The sequence below is a fragment of the Blastocystis hominis genome (genome assembly GCF_000151665.1).
Source record: "Blastocystis hominis, Singapore isolate B (sub-type 7) whole genome shotgun sequence assembly, scaffold_0".
NCBI lineage: Eukaryota > Bigyra > Opalinata > Blastocystidae > Blastocystis > Blastocystis hominis.
In genome coordinates this window covers 726108-739914 of record NW_013171815.1, presented here as the reverse complement: position 1 = coordinate 739914, position 13807 = coordinate 726108, and the positions used below count along the sequence as shown (strand labels likewise).

Here is a 13807-nt window from a genome sequence, read left to right as displayed (position 1 = left end):
GGTCTTTTAAAAACTTGCAGCCTTGATCGTACACTGCAATGACAGAGTCGGCTGTTCCGACTTTCTATATATCAGGAAGGGCCACTATTCGTTCCTTTTCAGCATTTGCATATAACTTCCAGAACTCTGCATTCACACACCGGTATTTTAAATCTCCGCTTAATAAATTCAAACACATGCCGCGAGCTTCCGAATACTTTTCTTCCTGCATCATTTCACGGATTGACAGAATTGCTTCATCATATTGTTCATTTCTACGCATTAGTCGCTGTTACTACGAAAGTACAATGCAACAGAGTTATTGACAATATCCCCTGCAGCTGCTATACTTTGATCTAATTCTTCCTCCTCTCTAACCCATTCTTCTTCCGGAATTGATACCTAACTGTGACCATCCCTAAAACATCCAAAAACCTCTTCATCAGCAGAATCGGAATACTCGTTGCTCTCGACTACGGAAGATTGCTCTTCGTCTGAAGAATACATAGCTAAACACTCGTTTGCTTTGTTTCGATTCAACAAACAAAGATAATATGAACTAAACCAACCCATATACTGGTGCACCTACAAAACGATAACCGCATCATAGCCCCGTCGATTTTAGATTGCCACCATGTTACCATACTTGTCGTAGAGGAAGACGGACCCAATAAAGAGAGCAGTATTCACAAAAAACGATAACTACCAATTAAGAACTGTAACCATATTATAAAAAGATATGTTTCTCATGCGAATCTCTTCTGTTTCACCAGTGAGCTTCCAAAGGTTCTTAAATCCCTGGGTGATGCGATAATAGCTCGAACTGAAAATAATTAGCAATATCTCGTAACCTACTTGGTTGACGGCATGTACTCCTTTTTTGCCTTCTTGCCTGTCTTGGATTTATTCTTCACATCATTCTTAATAATTTCCATGATTCAGATTTTCAATATGAATCCAAAATATGCTTTGCCAAAAATAAGTTCTCTTTTCTATCTTTTGAAGATTTCTAAAAACAAATCTAATTATCGAAACATGCAAAAAGATCGATTCATTGGAACATTTTCGCTATTGTACGCGCTGGAATTGGTGATATCCGCTTACATTGCGTTTTGGAACAGATTTACTCTTGAAGATGTAGCCATGCGATATGGCAAGATATTCTTAAACTTTCAGGTGCATAATCATGGTTTATATTATTATCATTCTAGATCTGGAGGTTTTTCACTTCTTTGTTTTTGATTGGATATCCCATGCCCTATGCATTGTTATTCATTTGGATATTGTATTGTTTGACTGTATATTAATGAGTATCAGAGTGTGTCATCTTCGAACATATGAAGATCATCCTGTGATGGTTGCAAAAGGTATGCTCCATATATACTGTTTTCATGCAGATTTAAGCATTCCTATCAATTTCGCAGTATCAGTTGTTTTTGCTGCTCTTGGTTTTTGGGTATTTTGTGAATTCTTTTTTATCATAATCTAGATTACGTGCTTGTTTTATCCTCTTTATTATGGAGCCTATTTCATGATAATGACTCTGCTCACGATTGACACAATGCGTGATCCTGACGAGACTACGGAAATTCTGGGTATTTCGACAGCAGCAAGGTGATTGAACGCATAGGTTTTTCTGTAAAAAGAAAGGTGCTTCCATTCGCTTATGCGTTCATCACTTTGATTGTAAATAATACGATCATGTGCGAGCTCTTTGCTATCGCATGGGGGTCTCTATTCCTTAAACTTTACCGCGTATTGGGTATATCACCATTTTCTCAGGAGGTAGAGTGATCCACCTTTTTCTTCTATTCTGGAATGGATTGCCTCTGGAATGTGTGACTTACACTCTCGTGTCATCTGTAGAGCCAAACTCGCCGGGAAGAAGAAGATTTCTTACATGCCTCAAGCAAAGATGAGAGAATTTTATGCTCAGCAATATTCTAAACAATAAGTGTATTCACCGTGTAGTTTCTGTGGGTATTCCCCTGTTTATTTTAGAGAATACAATACCAAATTATGAATTTTGGTGGGGGTAGTCAAATTGTTCAGAGAATAGCTACAGAACTCATTTCGATCCCCTGGATCTCCTTTTCTTATTAGCCAGAAATACTTCGATTTTGATCTAGGAGGTATGTCGTTAGTGGCAATTGGATCTATATTCAATTTTGTGGAAATCACCCTAATTTTACGTCGAAATATCTTACCAGTCTGTAGATGAGACATCTTGCTGCTTACCTGATGCTGATGATCGGTGGAAATGAGAAGCCCACTGTATGAGTCGATTAGACATAATTTAACAGCTAGGCTGAGAACATTAAGTCCGTTTTGGAAGCTGTTGGTGCTGAGGCCGATGACGAGAAGATTGAGAAGCTCCTGGCCGATCTCGATGGAAAGAACGTCGAGGAACTGATCAAGGCTGGACTTGATAAGCTCGTTTCTATTCCTACCGGAGGTGCTGCTGCTCCCGCTGCTGGAGCTGCTGCCCCTGCTGCTGAGGAGAAGAAGGAAGAGGCTAAGGAGGAAGAAGAGGAGGAAGAGGAAGATATTGATATGAGCGGAGGCGGTCTCTTCGGTGATGATGACGACGACTGGTAAACATACAGCCTCAAAGTTGTTTCCTCTTAAGTCAAATCAGTTTTGTTTTTTGTTAGTACACACTTTTTCTTTCATGGAAAACACGGTGGAATGTAAACGTGGTTTGAATTCTGGAATGTAGTGTCTGATATCGAGTCCGTCTTTGCAGAGTGCCAAAATTGCTTTAATCGACTCAGTACCGAGTTCTTTGCTGGAAATGACAAAACGGGCGCTGAACTGATATCAAAGTTGGAGGAGAAGGCACACGAGTGTGAAGTTTTGATTCGCAGAGAACATCTCTTCAGCATTAATGAAACGATCAAGGACATATCTACAGGTAGGTTCCCTGCGGTTGGATAAATGGTAGATGATATAAAATACTTGATTGTGGGCTATTATCTCGGTTTTGTGTACCAAAAGGGGATGAACGATCGCCTGTCGCGTTTGGAAAAGGCGACATCCTACCTAGAATCGTTTCTGGATGTGCTGAAGCGCATGGAGATTCTACAAAAGGATGAAACCGCAGAATATGAACGTTATATTGAGTATGTTTGGCAGGCAGCACTCTAATATGAAGGCAACAAGAAGATCACACCAAGCCTGACGCAGCGACTCTCCGAGAAGAGAAGATTCGTCGTTTCCGTATCGAAAAGGAGACCGACGCTCGTCTTCAAGAAATAAAAACGATGGAGGAAAGAAAGGAGAAGGGGAGCGTTGTGGATGAAGAGTTGGAGCGAGAAAAATGGATCCTTGCGCTTCAGAGCTGCTCACGCAAAGCTCTCAACGATCTCCGCATGATTCCTCAGGAGATGGAGATTCTTCAGTACATGCAAAACATGCAAAAGGCAGGCAAGGACCCCCATCAAGAGGTTGTGTAGGAATATTGGAGGTGCTTCTATGTCTCTAGACGTGGATATGAAGAGGCCAGTCGCAAACCGATGCAAGTGATCAAGATCGGAACAGACATGTCAGTCACTCGCCAGACAATCAAAGCGAACGTTTTTAAGCCTTGGTGGAATCTACCCACCCGCTCTATGGAAGACTATGCGGAGGAGGAGCTTCGCCATATGCACGAAGAGGAGGAAGCCAGGAAGAACGACCCAGAGCCGATTAAGCGCTATAAGCAGCTTTCTGAAGAGGGACTGGAGGATGATGAGGAGCTTGTGGACCTCGCCACGATGAAGTGAGATTGGGGAATTGGATCGATCTGTAGGGAGCGCCATGATGAAGACTGGCTGGATGACATTTCGAAGGGAATTGGCAATACGAAGCGGATTTGAATTGTTTGTAACAACAAACACAACATTCGGTAGATTCCAAAGGAGGCATATCTTCACCTTCTTCTTCTTCGTCTTCTTCTTCACTAGATTCGCAAGAACTGCAGGAATCGCAGTGATGGTCATCATGCTGATAAGACTGCATCATCTTTTCAAAATCTCCGGAGAAAGGAACGTTCATGCCTGCGTCTTCCTCATCTGAATCCTGGTAATGATCCCAATCAATTTGAATAAGGTTCTTGTACAAATTCTTTTCCTAAAAATGAAAAAGATCGCTCAGTCAAACCTTCAACAAATAGGTCCATTTGTCATCGGACTTCTTCTTTAGCAGAATCATAACGCACTGACCATTCTGAGACCATACGCATTTCTACGTTACACAACGATCCCATCTCTTACCTCAGGGATAATTTCTCCAAAGAATTCTAAGTTTACAGCGTAGTTCACATCCTTTTGGTTCGCGCTACATTAAAGCAAAGCGAAAGCCAACAACCTGAAAGACATGTGTGTCGCGTCAAATTCGATCTTCACATTCTCCAAGTCACATACAGTTACGGTCAGGTACACATTTTCTTTGACCTGAACCCATTTCATTGAAGGAACCTAGACTATAGTCATGCTAATACAGATAATACACGAGCTGACATCTCTGAATACAAGATAATAGCTTACAAAGAAATAAAATAGTGAATTGATAATGGATTATTCTAGAAAATTGAAAACCGCGGAATCTCCAATTTGTATTAACAGACCCTCATACAAGCCCAAATACTACAATCCACTTGTAAACTATGTCCCCATCTTCTGTTCGGAAAATGTACGACATCTAAAAAACCATCTTCCATTTTGCGTCAACCTTTCACTGGAATGGAGTAGCACTTCATCCCAGTCCAAAGACTCATTTTCCAAAAATAGGGTATATTTCATTCTCTCTTCTTTACACTTATTGAATCCTTATTGATAAAGCGTCACTAAGTAGGTGTTGAGTAGATGATTGAGTCATTGATTTGCCGTACAGACTTCTTACTTTTTTGGTTTAGTCTTCCATTTTGAAAGATGTCTGATATTATGTCATATAATGGAGCAGCAGTCATTGCCATGAAAGGCAAGAACTGCGTCGCTATTGCGAGGTAGATTTCAATTATGCCTGACTAAGATAGTGATCTGAGACTTGGAGCCCAATTTCAAACAGTCGACTGTAACTTCCAGAAAATATATAAGATGACTGACCAGATATTTATCGGTTTCAATGGTTTGCAGTCAGATGCACAGACCTTCGCTCAGTTATTAACATACGAAGTGAATTCCTATAAACTGCGTGAAAATCGCGACATTAGTCCTGAGGCTTTTGGATCGTTGGTGCGGACAAAGCAATACCAGCATCGCTGGGGTCCCTATTTCGTAGAACCTGTGATTGCTGGACTAGATAAGGTACTTTTGTATTTTAATTATAACCTCATTGATTTAGAACGGTGAACCGTACGTGAATGCAATGGACACAATTGGTGCTGGAATCTACACCCCAAAGTTCGCTATATCAGCCACTTGCGCAGAAAGCCTCTACGGAACCTGTGAAGCATTGTGGGTGTTTGCCATTGCCTATTATTGATAGCTACAAGGATAACATGGAGCCAGAAGAGCTCTTTGAGGTCATTTCGCAATGTCTTCTCGCGTCTGTCGATCGAGATGCATACAGTGGTTGGGGAGGAATTGTGTATATTATTACTCCTGACAGAATCATTGAACGAAGACTGAAGACACGCATGGATTAAGAGGTTATTCTCATTTTATGGATGTTTGTACGAAACAGATTAGCTTCCTTTTGGTGTAGAATATTCTCCGTTTCTCGAATCGGACGATCCGAAGCCGTGGAGTTTGCTTTCAAATGGGTCAATAAAATATAGGCTTTTCGTACGATGGCTACTGCAAGAAGAGTAAAGGAAATAAGAAGGACACAAATACGGCAACGTACATCGCAAGATTCTCGTTTTCCTCCTAGAATCGAATTTGAGTTCTGGAAAACAATCTCTATCGGGAGAGATTGCAGAAGGAAGAACAGAAATAATCGTCAATCCGGAAGTTGCCTTGAATCCCCAACAAGAATCGTTCCAGTCAAGAAAATGGAGAAATACAATACTCATCATTGCAGGCTGTGCTGGATTTATCGGATACTCTTTTCGTAAGCACTACCAGCACGACCTTTATGCTTACGTCATTCGTTCAGAGAAGGACAATTTTATATCGAAGCTATTGCATTATTTTAGAATTCTTCCTAGCCAAAACATTCTACATGTTTTTGATGAGTATAGCTTTGAATTGTATTGCGAGCGTCTCTCGTACTTCTTATATAAACGTACCCAGCTCTTGAATGTGTTTCCGATAGAGAATCCTCTCGGTTGGAAGTGTCTGCAGGACGCGGTTTCTTATTTTAACACTGTGCTTCACACTCAATTCATTTCACATAGTAGTTGTTAAAGACTGAACTCACCGTCGACAACAGCGAGGCGAACATCACCGAAGAGTCACTTTACGCTCTCCTTCTCCGTTACAAAGCAATTCCAAACCGCTCCTCTCTCTTTATCTTTGTAGATGTCTTCTCCCCTCCCTTATGATATTAGGGTTCTGCTCAATTCTCGATCTATCCAATTTCATCTGCTTTGATCTCCGAAATCGTTCGCTTTTTTGATTTATCAACCTATACTCGTGTTCTTTCAGATGGTATCGCGTTGGCTTCGATTCTAATCGGGTAGATATCGAGCTATTTATTCCTCGAAGTCGCGTGATGCAATTGATCGAACATATCGAGAAACGATTCGATGTGGAACTCAACGACCATGGATTTGTCCCTTCCTTTTATGATCGATTTGTAACGATGCGCTGTAGTAGAACTTCATTCGATTAATGCCAAGGGAGGCCAGAACTGCAAGACATTCGCAATCGAGTCGAATTACAGAAAGACAGAATTGAGATATTTGAATTAATCAACGTGATCGCTGTCATAGCCAGCCAGCTAAATCAAGATAATAATCTACTGATTCTTATTCACGATGAAATCACAGAAATGCAATCGCTGGCCGGGAAGCAGCAAATTCAAGAGCAGAGGCAAGCATGGAAGCAGCAAGAGCGAGAGAGAAGGAAGCAGAACATGATGAAAGTGTTGGAAGAGTATTGCGCTCCGCTGACCGATGAAGAAGTATTGGATTTTTTGCGAGTGAGATCGAAGAATGGTTTTTACACGTAGGGGAAGCAAAAGCAAATCCTGGTGCAGCGCTGGCGTGAACTGTGGGGCTTCGATTACTCGAGAGAGATGACAACAATGTTCGTTTTGCTTTCGCTTTCTTTGATGGTGTAGTCTCAACGAAGTCATTGAACTTTGCATGGAGAAGTACGACTTGTGGTATTCTGTTTTTTCAAACAAACAATCCACTTCGCCCACGGAGCTTTCGTACAGACCGCCTGCGTCTCCTCCGATTTCTGATCCGGAGGCGTGATATGGGCATATTCATGCTCCGCAGGGTTCTTCGAAGGAGTCCAATTGAGCGGGAAGATCGATCCAAATCGAAGGTGCTGCACCACAGGGAACTTCCCCAACACGTCGCTGCACCACATCTTATACATGCCTCCACAAATCTTGCTCCACGAAGCAGCTCCGCTTATATCATAAAGCAAGGGACTCGTTTCGTAGAACTGTCCCGACTTTGTCTGGATTTCACTCCGCTGCCACGTTCTTACCGACTGAATGTACGCGATCGCCTCGAAATACAGATATTCTGGAGCGTATTCCTTCATCAGCTTACGATCTGTGATACACTTCGGGTCAAAACTATCATTTCCTATCCACGTTAACGATATTGGTACAGTGTCCCCCCTACCGTGCAACTGAGCGGCTCCAAAGTAAAAAACAAGCATTTGGTAGTCGTCGAGAGACCAAACGCCGTGTGATCCCGCAGGCTCCAACCAATAAACTTGCTGAAGGTTGCGACAAACCGCTAAATAGAAAGCGAATACTTTCAGAATCAGAGCTTGCAAATCAGAATCGCCAATAACCCCAATCTTGTAGAGACAATCTAGATCGGTATTGTTGAAGGTTTCGTACACAAAAAGATTATGAATGTCGTTTCATGGCCGGTTCCATAGTCAATTCGAGTAGGATTACCAAAGGACTCTTCAAGATATCCAGCCAGCTCTGTGCAAAGCATTGGGTTATCTTTTCGAATTACTGTTTCGATGAGTTGAGGAGCTCTCTGTGACTTAGTAGGTACTGACTTGCATACTTCGCAAAGACGCTCATTCCAAATGCGATATGCCTTGTTTCCAAAACGAGAGGGCTGCTTCAACGGAGGAATCTCTTGAATCCAGATGTTCATGGTACGTAGCATATCAATGAGTCGCTCAATTATCTTAATTCAATCACAGGCATAATGAATACGGGCGAAACGGTTTTTACTTCAGAGCGTTTTGTATTAATCACGCTGTCCCCGCATTTTCTAACAAAATCCTTCAGTTCCTGGACGGACTATACGAGTGAATTCTAAATTCGATCGAATACAGGACACTTCTGAAAACTCTCAAAATCAGACGAGCCGAATATTCCTCGTTCGATTTTCCGGTAATCCGTTGTTGTGGAAGACATAGAAATGTGTTCCCGAACAAACAATAAGAATTTACTAAAGTTGTTGCTGCCAAATGCCATCAATTTTTGTTCCGCATGAAGGGCACACTCCGCTGATAGTAGAGTCAGTTGGTAACTGAACGTGAAAGCAATTTCGTTGAATCACTTTCTTGTGACATTGAGGACAAATAGTATCCTCACAATGCGCGCACTTTATGTTCCCCAAATAAACGTATTTCAGACCTGCATCTCTGCCCACATCATAAGCAAACTTCATTCTTGTGACCGGAGTGTTCCCGATGTCCTTCATCCTAAAATCAGGATGAAACGCAGATATATGCCAAGGAATTGCAGGCGAGATGTCCGCTAGGAAATGGGCAATAGACCCAATTTCCATATCCGAATCGTTCTTTCCTGGAATGAGAAGCGTTGTCACCTCAAGCCAGATTCCCATCTCCCAAATACGTCGGATGTTTCTTTTCACCACTTCGATGTCCCCTGCGCACACCTTCCTGTAGAAATCCGGATTCCAAGCCTTTAGATCGATGTTCATTGCATCGATTGAACTCTTGATGAACTCCAAGTGCTCCTCGGTCATCGACCCATTGGATACATAAATACACTTCAATCCCTTCTTGTGTGCCTCTTCTGCTATGTCATGCGCGTATTCTCCCCAGGTAGTCGGCTCGTTATAAGTGAATGCAATACTGGAACAATGGTTTTCTAAAGCCAGAGCTACAATGGCCTGCGGTGAAAAATACTCCTGACTTCCCCTGGACTGGAGCACAAGACCTGCTATGTTTGGTTGATTGCACGAAACATTGAGAGGTTGAGAAATACTCCAGTTCTGGCAGAAAGAGCATCGGTAATTGCATCCAAAAGTACCGATAGAGAATGACCTTGTTCCAGGCAAAAAGTGGAAGAGTGGCTTCTTTTCGATGGGATCTATTTGAAGAGCGCACGGATAACCATAGACACTCAAGAATAGATTTCCTCTATCATTGTATCGTATTCTACAGTACCCAGCAGACTGATCTTTGATTCTGCACCTTCTTTCACAGCAATTACACTGTACAAGATTAGTTTCATCACTCACTTTCTAATTCTCAAGAGATTTTACTGCCTTCACTTGGAACAACACACACTGGTGAGCCTGCCGATCTGAACAGCTTTTTCTTGAATACTTTCTCACAAACTGCGGTTTGAATAGCGAACACTCTGATATATACACTTTAGGATAGAAACAGTATTCTCGTTGGATTTGTGCTCGATTCAGAGTAGTTCTTAACGCAGATCCAATTATTCCTGTTTTCCTTGTAATACCCGAAATCATTTTTTGTCCGTCACACTCCGTTACTGATGGATCTGAAGACATATTATGTATTCTTCGGAAATCCATCATGTTGCAATTTAGTATTATCGATAAAACGAGGGATTTGCTTTGGTGGTATTCTAACCTTGAATGAGTATCTTCTCACCATTCGAAAAAGCAAAAAGTATGCGAAAAATGTCAGCTTTCTTTTGTAGAACTCTTTTCACAGTCTTTTTGAAAAACAGCTTTAAGGTGTTCTATCTAGACTATTCAACATCAAAATTAAAAAATATATTAACCGAACTTGCTAAGGATGATACAACTCGAACTTTGAATCGCATAGCTCAGAGTAGAGAGAATTTGATTAATCTAATACGCAGAATATCCTGGAGATGATCGATTAAGCGCAGGAAAAAGAATGTATGTATCTATGTTATGTAGATCGGTACCTTTTCACCTTTCGGCCTTATTATCTCGCTGCATCTTTGATTTTTCTTGTTTTTTGGCAAGGCTTATGCGTTATATCTGGTTCTGTTACAATGCTCGGTCGGTGGATGAGTCTGCTTTCTATTATGAGAACTTCTCTAGCTATTGCTTCCAGGAATTTTCGAATTTTGGGAGGTGTGTAATTATAACTCTTACAAATTGTCTTGCTGCCTACTTGCTTGAGGCAGTGGGAGCAGGATTAAGTGCCTTCCTATTTCCCGATCTGGATTTTGATACGATTGATGCATTTCAGGATAGTCTGTATTTGATGGCGCCATATTATTTTTGTTAACAAAACACTTTAGACCCACATCTTACATCCCCATACAATGGACCACACCCATCCTATAATAAACGGAGCTGTAAGCAGCTGGACCCATCCGCAAAGGAAAATGCAGCAATCACACCCTCCTTCGTTGATAAGTCCTCCGATCATCGTCCCAATTCCTACAATTGGATGCATCTGTTAACTATATATACCGGGCAAGATACAGTTGATGATCAACAAAACAAGTCCTGTACAATGGTTGACTTTAGGAACTGTGAGAAATCCCATTTGTAAAACGTTTTTGTAATATATGAAAAATAACTTTGATGAACATAATCCCCGGAAAAGGATCAAGAAAACGAATGTTCGAAGAAACACAGCAAAAGGAAAATTATATAGTCCGCTGCTTCTGTGACGGGATGAAAGAGGACGTAGCTTTGTTCCAGTGGAGCATCTCTCTTACACTTCTGAACCAATCACGATTGCTGTCATCGGGAGATACGCAGGGGACAGGGTACTTCGATGTTCGGATCTACACTCAAATGCTCTTTCAAATCCAAACAATCAGCGCATCTCCCCGATTCAATGTTTCTTTGAACTGTCCATCAAAACTAACCGACGCAGTGCATCGACTGTCCATCGATACTTCAATACGCAACACCGTACTATCCGGGAACAACATCTGTCGGAATGAGAGCGTGTGTGGGCAAATAGGTGTCATTAAAAGACCAGGCGTGAGCGGATGCACCATCGATCCTCCAGCAGACATTGAATATGCCGTGGATCCCGTCGGTGTGGCAATGATCAGCCCATCCGCGTGCACCGTTGTGATCAGATCGGTATCGATATAGCAATTCAGCTCCACCATGCTGCTGGCTGTTCCTCGATCAATCACGATGTCGTTCAGAATCTATTTCGCACGGCTCGCCCATCTCTACTTTCGGCCTCGGCTTCTCGTTCCCTTCTTCTTCTTCGGCGAAGTAGTCGATCGATTTCCGCACCGTCGAGCGCGGCAGGCACCTCACGATCTTGTATTCCAGACGCGACCGCACGGTAAGAGGCACATTCCCCCTGACTACCTACCCTCAAACCCGCGGAAAGCAGCTACTTGGGAAAGCGGGGGGACGAAATTGTCCGCAAAGAACGGCGTTAAGAAGCCAAGCGTGCCCATGTGGAATGAAATGACAGGAGGCACCGTTTTAGGGAAGAGCAAGGACGCAAAGAGAAGGGTGCCATCTCCTCCCAGGGTCACGACGAAGTCGATCAGATTGCTGAGATTGTATCGATCCTGGGAATGAGCCTGAAGATCAATTTCTCTCTACTTCTTCTTTCCATGTGACTACGTTGCAGGGCTGCAACTCCTTGTAAACGTCGGGCTCAACCATTACTTGGATGCCCTGCTTGTTGAACCAGTCGATCATCACTCGTAACACCTTGGATGCGTCATTGTTGTACTTCTTTTTGATGATTAACACGTGGTGAGGTTTCTTGTCATCCGCCCAACTTAAACGGACAATATTTAATGTCTACATCAAATAGAAACATTTTTGCTTACAGACGGAGTACTCAAGATGTAACTACCCACGGAAGATACGCTACATGACTCAAGAGAACATCTGAGAATGCATAGAAAAATAGAGCAATACGTTTTCAGAACAAATGGAACCTTTTCGTACAACATCGAAGAACGCTTCTCTTGGTCAGACGTGATACACTTTCCTCTTTCACTGTTTGACACGAATACAATTCCATCTGGAATATCGCTCTACACAGTGGAAAAACTTCTTCATCACTACCACTACCCGAGAGGGAGTTATGTTCTCCAGGCTCTTCTCGATGTACGAGCTAATTTTGTCTTCCAAGTACTCGATATGAGCGCTCATTCTTTCATTCTCCAAACTCAGCTGCGCTACTTGCCTTTCTAACTCTATTACGCGAGAATTAGCATCTCCATTCTCAGAATCGCTTCCAGAGCGATAGAAAGCATCATGTCTTAGTTTCTCTAACGACTCAATGACTTGCCCAAGCTGATTATCAAAAGACGAGTTAAACATAAGGCAATAAAAATACAGATAAGGATATTAGAGATTTACTAAGAAAGACTTGTATTTCTATTTCATATCCTGCATACTTTGTTATTAGGATACATATATTACTGATACTTTTGTTCTACCGTCGTCTAGCTTCACATATTCGCGGATATTCGCAGATGGTTCACCCCGGAACTACTTCCTCATCCTTCCGCCAAACTTCCATACTTCGTTCACAGTCACTGCTTTCCGAGAGGAAATCGAGATCATCCACCCATATTCATCATCATATCGCGGTTCTGAACTATTCTCAAGTTGCCTCCAAACCTCTACATCCAGGCAAAGGACCGTTTCCAAACAGGAGAACGAGAGATTCTACAGCAGATTGAGCAGATTCTCTGTTGCATCAATACTATCTATCTATCTATCCATCTATTTATCTATCTCTTCCTTCATTCCAGAACACGGAAGACATATCCGTTCGCAATCCGCTTCTTTCTCAAACAAACAGCGCACATTGAGTGACCAAAATCAAGCACAGCCTTACTTCTTGGAAGTCTTCTTGGCAGTCTTCTTGGAGCTCTTGGCCTTCGCGTCCTTCGAGCTCTTCTTGGAAGCCTTCTCCTCCTTCTTAGCAGCGCTCTTAGCCATAGCCACCTGCTTCACAATCTTCTGCTCCTCCACCAGGAACGCACGCAGAATGCTGCACACTCACTCACACACTCAATTCCTTACCGATCATGGACACACTTGTGGCACAGATTTCCACCATACACACGGCACACAGTGCGCTGGCAGTGAGTCACGTTCTTCAGATCGCTAACTCGCAGTCTGGGAATCTGACCATTACCCCTCACAACCACCATTTACTCCAGGAAGGACTTTCTTGCAGCAACGGCACTTAGGAGCCTGAACGGACTTCTCAATATAGTGGGCAGTCAATCTAGCACCTAAATCGTTACTTCCAACCACAAACCACAAACCAGGGGTCTTCACGACTTCGATTCTGTTGGAAGCAGTGTTGTAGGAGTGTCGACGACGGTAGGTAACTCTGCGATTAGCAACCATCTACTCCCGAGTGAGATTCTCAAAATTCTTTCACAAACGCAGGACTCGCGCCATTCGGTCCTCCCATGCTTCTTTCAACTCAAACTTACGACTGTTGATTAAATTGAATAGTAATCACTCAACTATATGGCAATACAGCAGAAAATCAAATGCACTGGGGGTAAATCTCCATAGCCTGGATTCTCTCTATTTGATACC

The 13807-nt window shown here is 42.5% G+C and overlaps 12 protein-coding genes; 5 read left to right on the top strand and 7 right to left on the bottom strand.

Annotated features, from left to right (window-relative positions):
- Positions 1 to 64: 64 nt before the first annotated feature.
- GSBLH_T00000234001 (uncharacterized protein) lies at positions 65 to 520 on the bottom strand (the record flags this gene model as incomplete). XM_013038414.1 has 3 exons in its annotated part: positions 415 to 520; positions 287 to 381; positions 65 to 254 (listed from the first exon to the last, which is right to left on the bottom strand). The coding sequence occupies exons 1-3, from the start codon at positions 484 to 486 to the stop codon at positions 65 to 67; spliced, it is 357 nt and encodes a 118-aa protein (XP_012893868.1). The 5' UTR covers positions 487 to 520.
- A 9-nt stretch (positions 521 to 529) lies between these two features.
- Positions 530 to 914, bottom strand: GSBLH_T00000233001 (uncharacterized protein; the record flags this gene model as incomplete). XM_013038413.1 has 2 exons in its annotated part: positions 530 to 802; positions 835 to 914. The coding sequence occupies 2 exons, from the start codon at positions 912 to 914 to the stop codon at positions 682 to 684; spliced, it is 201 nt and encodes a 66-aa protein (XP_012893867.1). The 3' UTR covers positions 530 to 681.
- A 1203-nt stretch (positions 915 to 2117) lies between these two features.
- Positions 2118 to 2619, top strand: GSBLH_T00000232001 (uncharacterized protein). XM_013038412.1 has 2 exons: positions 2118 to 2253; positions 2287 to 2619. The coding sequence occupies exons 1-2, from the start codon at positions 2227 to 2229 to the stop codon at positions 2575 to 2577; spliced, it is 318 nt and encodes a 105-aa protein (XP_012893866.1). The 5' UTR covers positions 2118 to 2226; the 3' UTR covers positions 2578 to 2619.
- Positions 2620 to 2674: 55 nt separating this feature from the next.
- GSBLH_T00000231001 (uncharacterized protein) lies at positions 2675 to 3434 on the top strand (the record flags this gene model as incomplete). XM_013038411.1 has 3 exons in its annotated part: positions 2675 to 2893; positions 2924 to 3101; positions 3134 to 3434. Exons 2-3 carry the CDS (start codon positions 2980 to 2982, stop codon positions 3432 to 3434), a joined length of 423 nt encoding a protein of 140 aa, XP_012893865.1. The 5' UTR covers positions 2675 to 2893; positions 2924 to 2979.
- A 232-nt stretch (positions 3435 to 3666) lies between these two features.
- GSBLH_T00000230001 (uncharacterized protein) lies at positions 3667 to 4500 on the bottom strand (the record flags this gene model as incomplete). XM_013038410.1 has 5 exons in its annotated part: positions 4469 to 4500; positions 4327 to 4436; positions 4233 to 4296; positions 4120 to 4203; positions 3667 to 4089 (listed from the first exon to the last, which is right to left on the bottom strand). Exons 1-5 carry the CDS (start codon positions 4478 to 4480, stop codon positions 3667 to 3669), a joined length of 693 nt encoding a protein of 230 aa, XP_012893864.1. The 5' UTR covers positions 4481 to 4500.
- Positions 4501 to 4873: 373 nt separating this feature from the next.
- On the top strand, positions 4874 to 5623 carry GSBLH_T00000229001 (uncharacterized protein). XM_013038409.1 has 4 exons: positions 4874 to 4963; positions 4994 to 5264; positions 5302 to 5414; positions 5446 to 5623. Exons 1-4 carry the CDS (start codon positions 4890 to 4892, stop codon positions 5603 to 5605), a joined length of 618 nt encoding a protein of 205 aa, XP_012893863.1. The 5' UTR covers positions 4874 to 4889; the 3' UTR covers positions 5606 to 5623.
- A 1271-nt stretch (positions 5624 to 6894) lies between these two features.
- GSBLH_T00000228001 (uncharacterized protein) lies at positions 6895 to 7324 on the top strand (the record flags this gene model as incomplete). Its single annotated transcript, XM_013038408.1, has 3 exons — positions 6895 to 7044; positions 7075 to 7151; positions 7186 to 7324. 3 exons carry the CDS (start codon positions 6895 to 6897, stop codon positions 7322 to 7324), a joined length of 366 nt encoding a protein of 121 aa, XP_012893862.1.
- Positions 7325 to 7335: 11 nt separating this feature from the next.
- Positions 7336 to 8466, bottom strand: GSBLH_T00000227001 (uncharacterized protein; the record flags this gene model as incomplete). The annotated part of the gene is made up of 8 exons (XM_013038407.1): positions 7336 to 7415; positions 7454 to 7535; positions 7566 to 7666; positions 7706 to 7900; positions 7930 to 8077; positions 8108 to 8233; positions 8263 to 8349; positions 8383 to 8466. The coding sequence occupies 8 exons, from the start codon at positions 8464 to 8466 to the stop codon at positions 7336 to 7338; spliced, it is 903 nt and encodes a 300-aa protein (XP_012893861.1).
- Positions 8467 to 8500: 34 nt separating this feature from the next.
- On the bottom strand, positions 8501 to 9778 carry GSBLH_T00000226001 (uncharacterized protein; the record flags this gene model as incomplete). The annotated part of the gene is made up of 2 exons (XM_013038406.1): positions 8501 to 9544; positions 9575 to 9778. 2 exons carry the CDS (start codon positions 9776 to 9778, stop codon positions 8501 to 8503), a joined length of 1248 nt encoding a protein of 415 aa, XP_012893860.1.
- A 397-nt stretch (positions 9779 to 10175) lies between these two features.
- GSBLH_T00000225001 (uncharacterized protein) lies at positions 10176 to 10535 on the top strand (the record flags this gene model as incomplete). The annotated part of the gene is made up of 1 exon (XM_013038405.1): positions 10176 to 10535. One exon carries the CDS (start codon positions 10176 to 10178, stop codon positions 10533 to 10535), a length of 360 nt encoding a protein of 119 aa, XP_012893859.1.
- A 367-nt stretch (positions 10536 to 10902) lies between these two features.
- GSBLH_T00000224001 (uncharacterized protein) lies at positions 10903 to 12588 on the bottom strand (the record flags this gene model as incomplete). XM_013038404.1 has 8 exons in its annotated part: positions 12308 to 12588; positions 12158 to 12276; positions 12067 to 12127; positions 11834 to 12037; positions 11620 to 11799; positions 11450 to 11590; positions 11074 to 11421; positions 10903 to 11043 (listed from the first exon to the last, which is right to left on the bottom strand). Exons 1-8 carry the CDS (start codon positions 12392 to 12394, stop codon positions 10903 to 10905), a joined length of 1281 nt encoding a protein of 426 aa, XP_012893858.1. The 5' UTR covers positions 12395 to 12588.
- A 467-nt stretch (positions 12589 to 13055) lies between these two features.
- On the bottom strand, positions 13056 to 13727 carry GSBLH_T00000223001 (Ribosomal protein L34e). XM_013038403.1 has 5 exons: positions 13525 to 13727; positions 13412 to 13491; positions 13366 to 13380; positions 13277 to 13332; positions 13056 to 13244 (listed from the first exon to the last, which is right to left on the bottom strand). Exons 1-5 carry the CDS (start codon positions 13607 to 13609, stop codon positions 13085 to 13087), a joined length of 396 nt encoding a protein of 131 aa, XP_012893857.1. The 5' UTR covers positions 13610 to 13727; the 3' UTR covers positions 13056 to 13084.
- Between the last annotated feature and the right edge of the window lie 80 nt (positions 13728 to 13807).

Coding starts and splice junctions, on each gene's coding strand:
- GSBLH_T00000229001 (XM_013038409.1), top strand. CDS start 4,890: ATGTCTGATATTATGTCATATAATGGAGCAGCAGTCATTGCCATGAAA. Junction 4,964..4,993: donor AACTGCGTCGCTATTGCGAG/GTAGATTTCAAT, acceptor TGACTAAGATAG/TGATCTGAGACTTGGAGCCC. Junction 5,265..5,301: donor TGATTGCTGGACTAGATAAG/GTACTTTTGTAT, acceptor TCATTGATTTAG/AACGGTGAACCGTACGTGAA.
- GSBLH_T00000232001 (XM_013038412.1), top strand. CDS start 2,227: ATGATCGGTGGAAATGAGAAGCCCACT. Junction 2,254..2,286: donor GTGGAAATGAGAAGCCCACT/GTATGAGTCGAT, acceptor TTTAACAGCTAG/GCTGAGAACATTAAGTCCGT.
- GSBLH_T00000223001 (XM_013038403.1), bottom strand. CDS start 13,609: ATGGTTGCTAATCGCAGAGTTACCTACCGTCGTCGACACTCCTACAAC. Junction 13,492..13,524: donor CGAAGTCGTGAAGACCCCTG/GTTTGTGGTTTG, acceptor GTAACGATTTAG/GTGCTAGATTGACTGCCCAC. Junction 13,245..13,276: donor CACAAGTGTGTCCATGATCG/GTAAGGAATTGA, acceptor GTGAGTGTGCAG/CATTCTGCGTGCGTTCCTGG.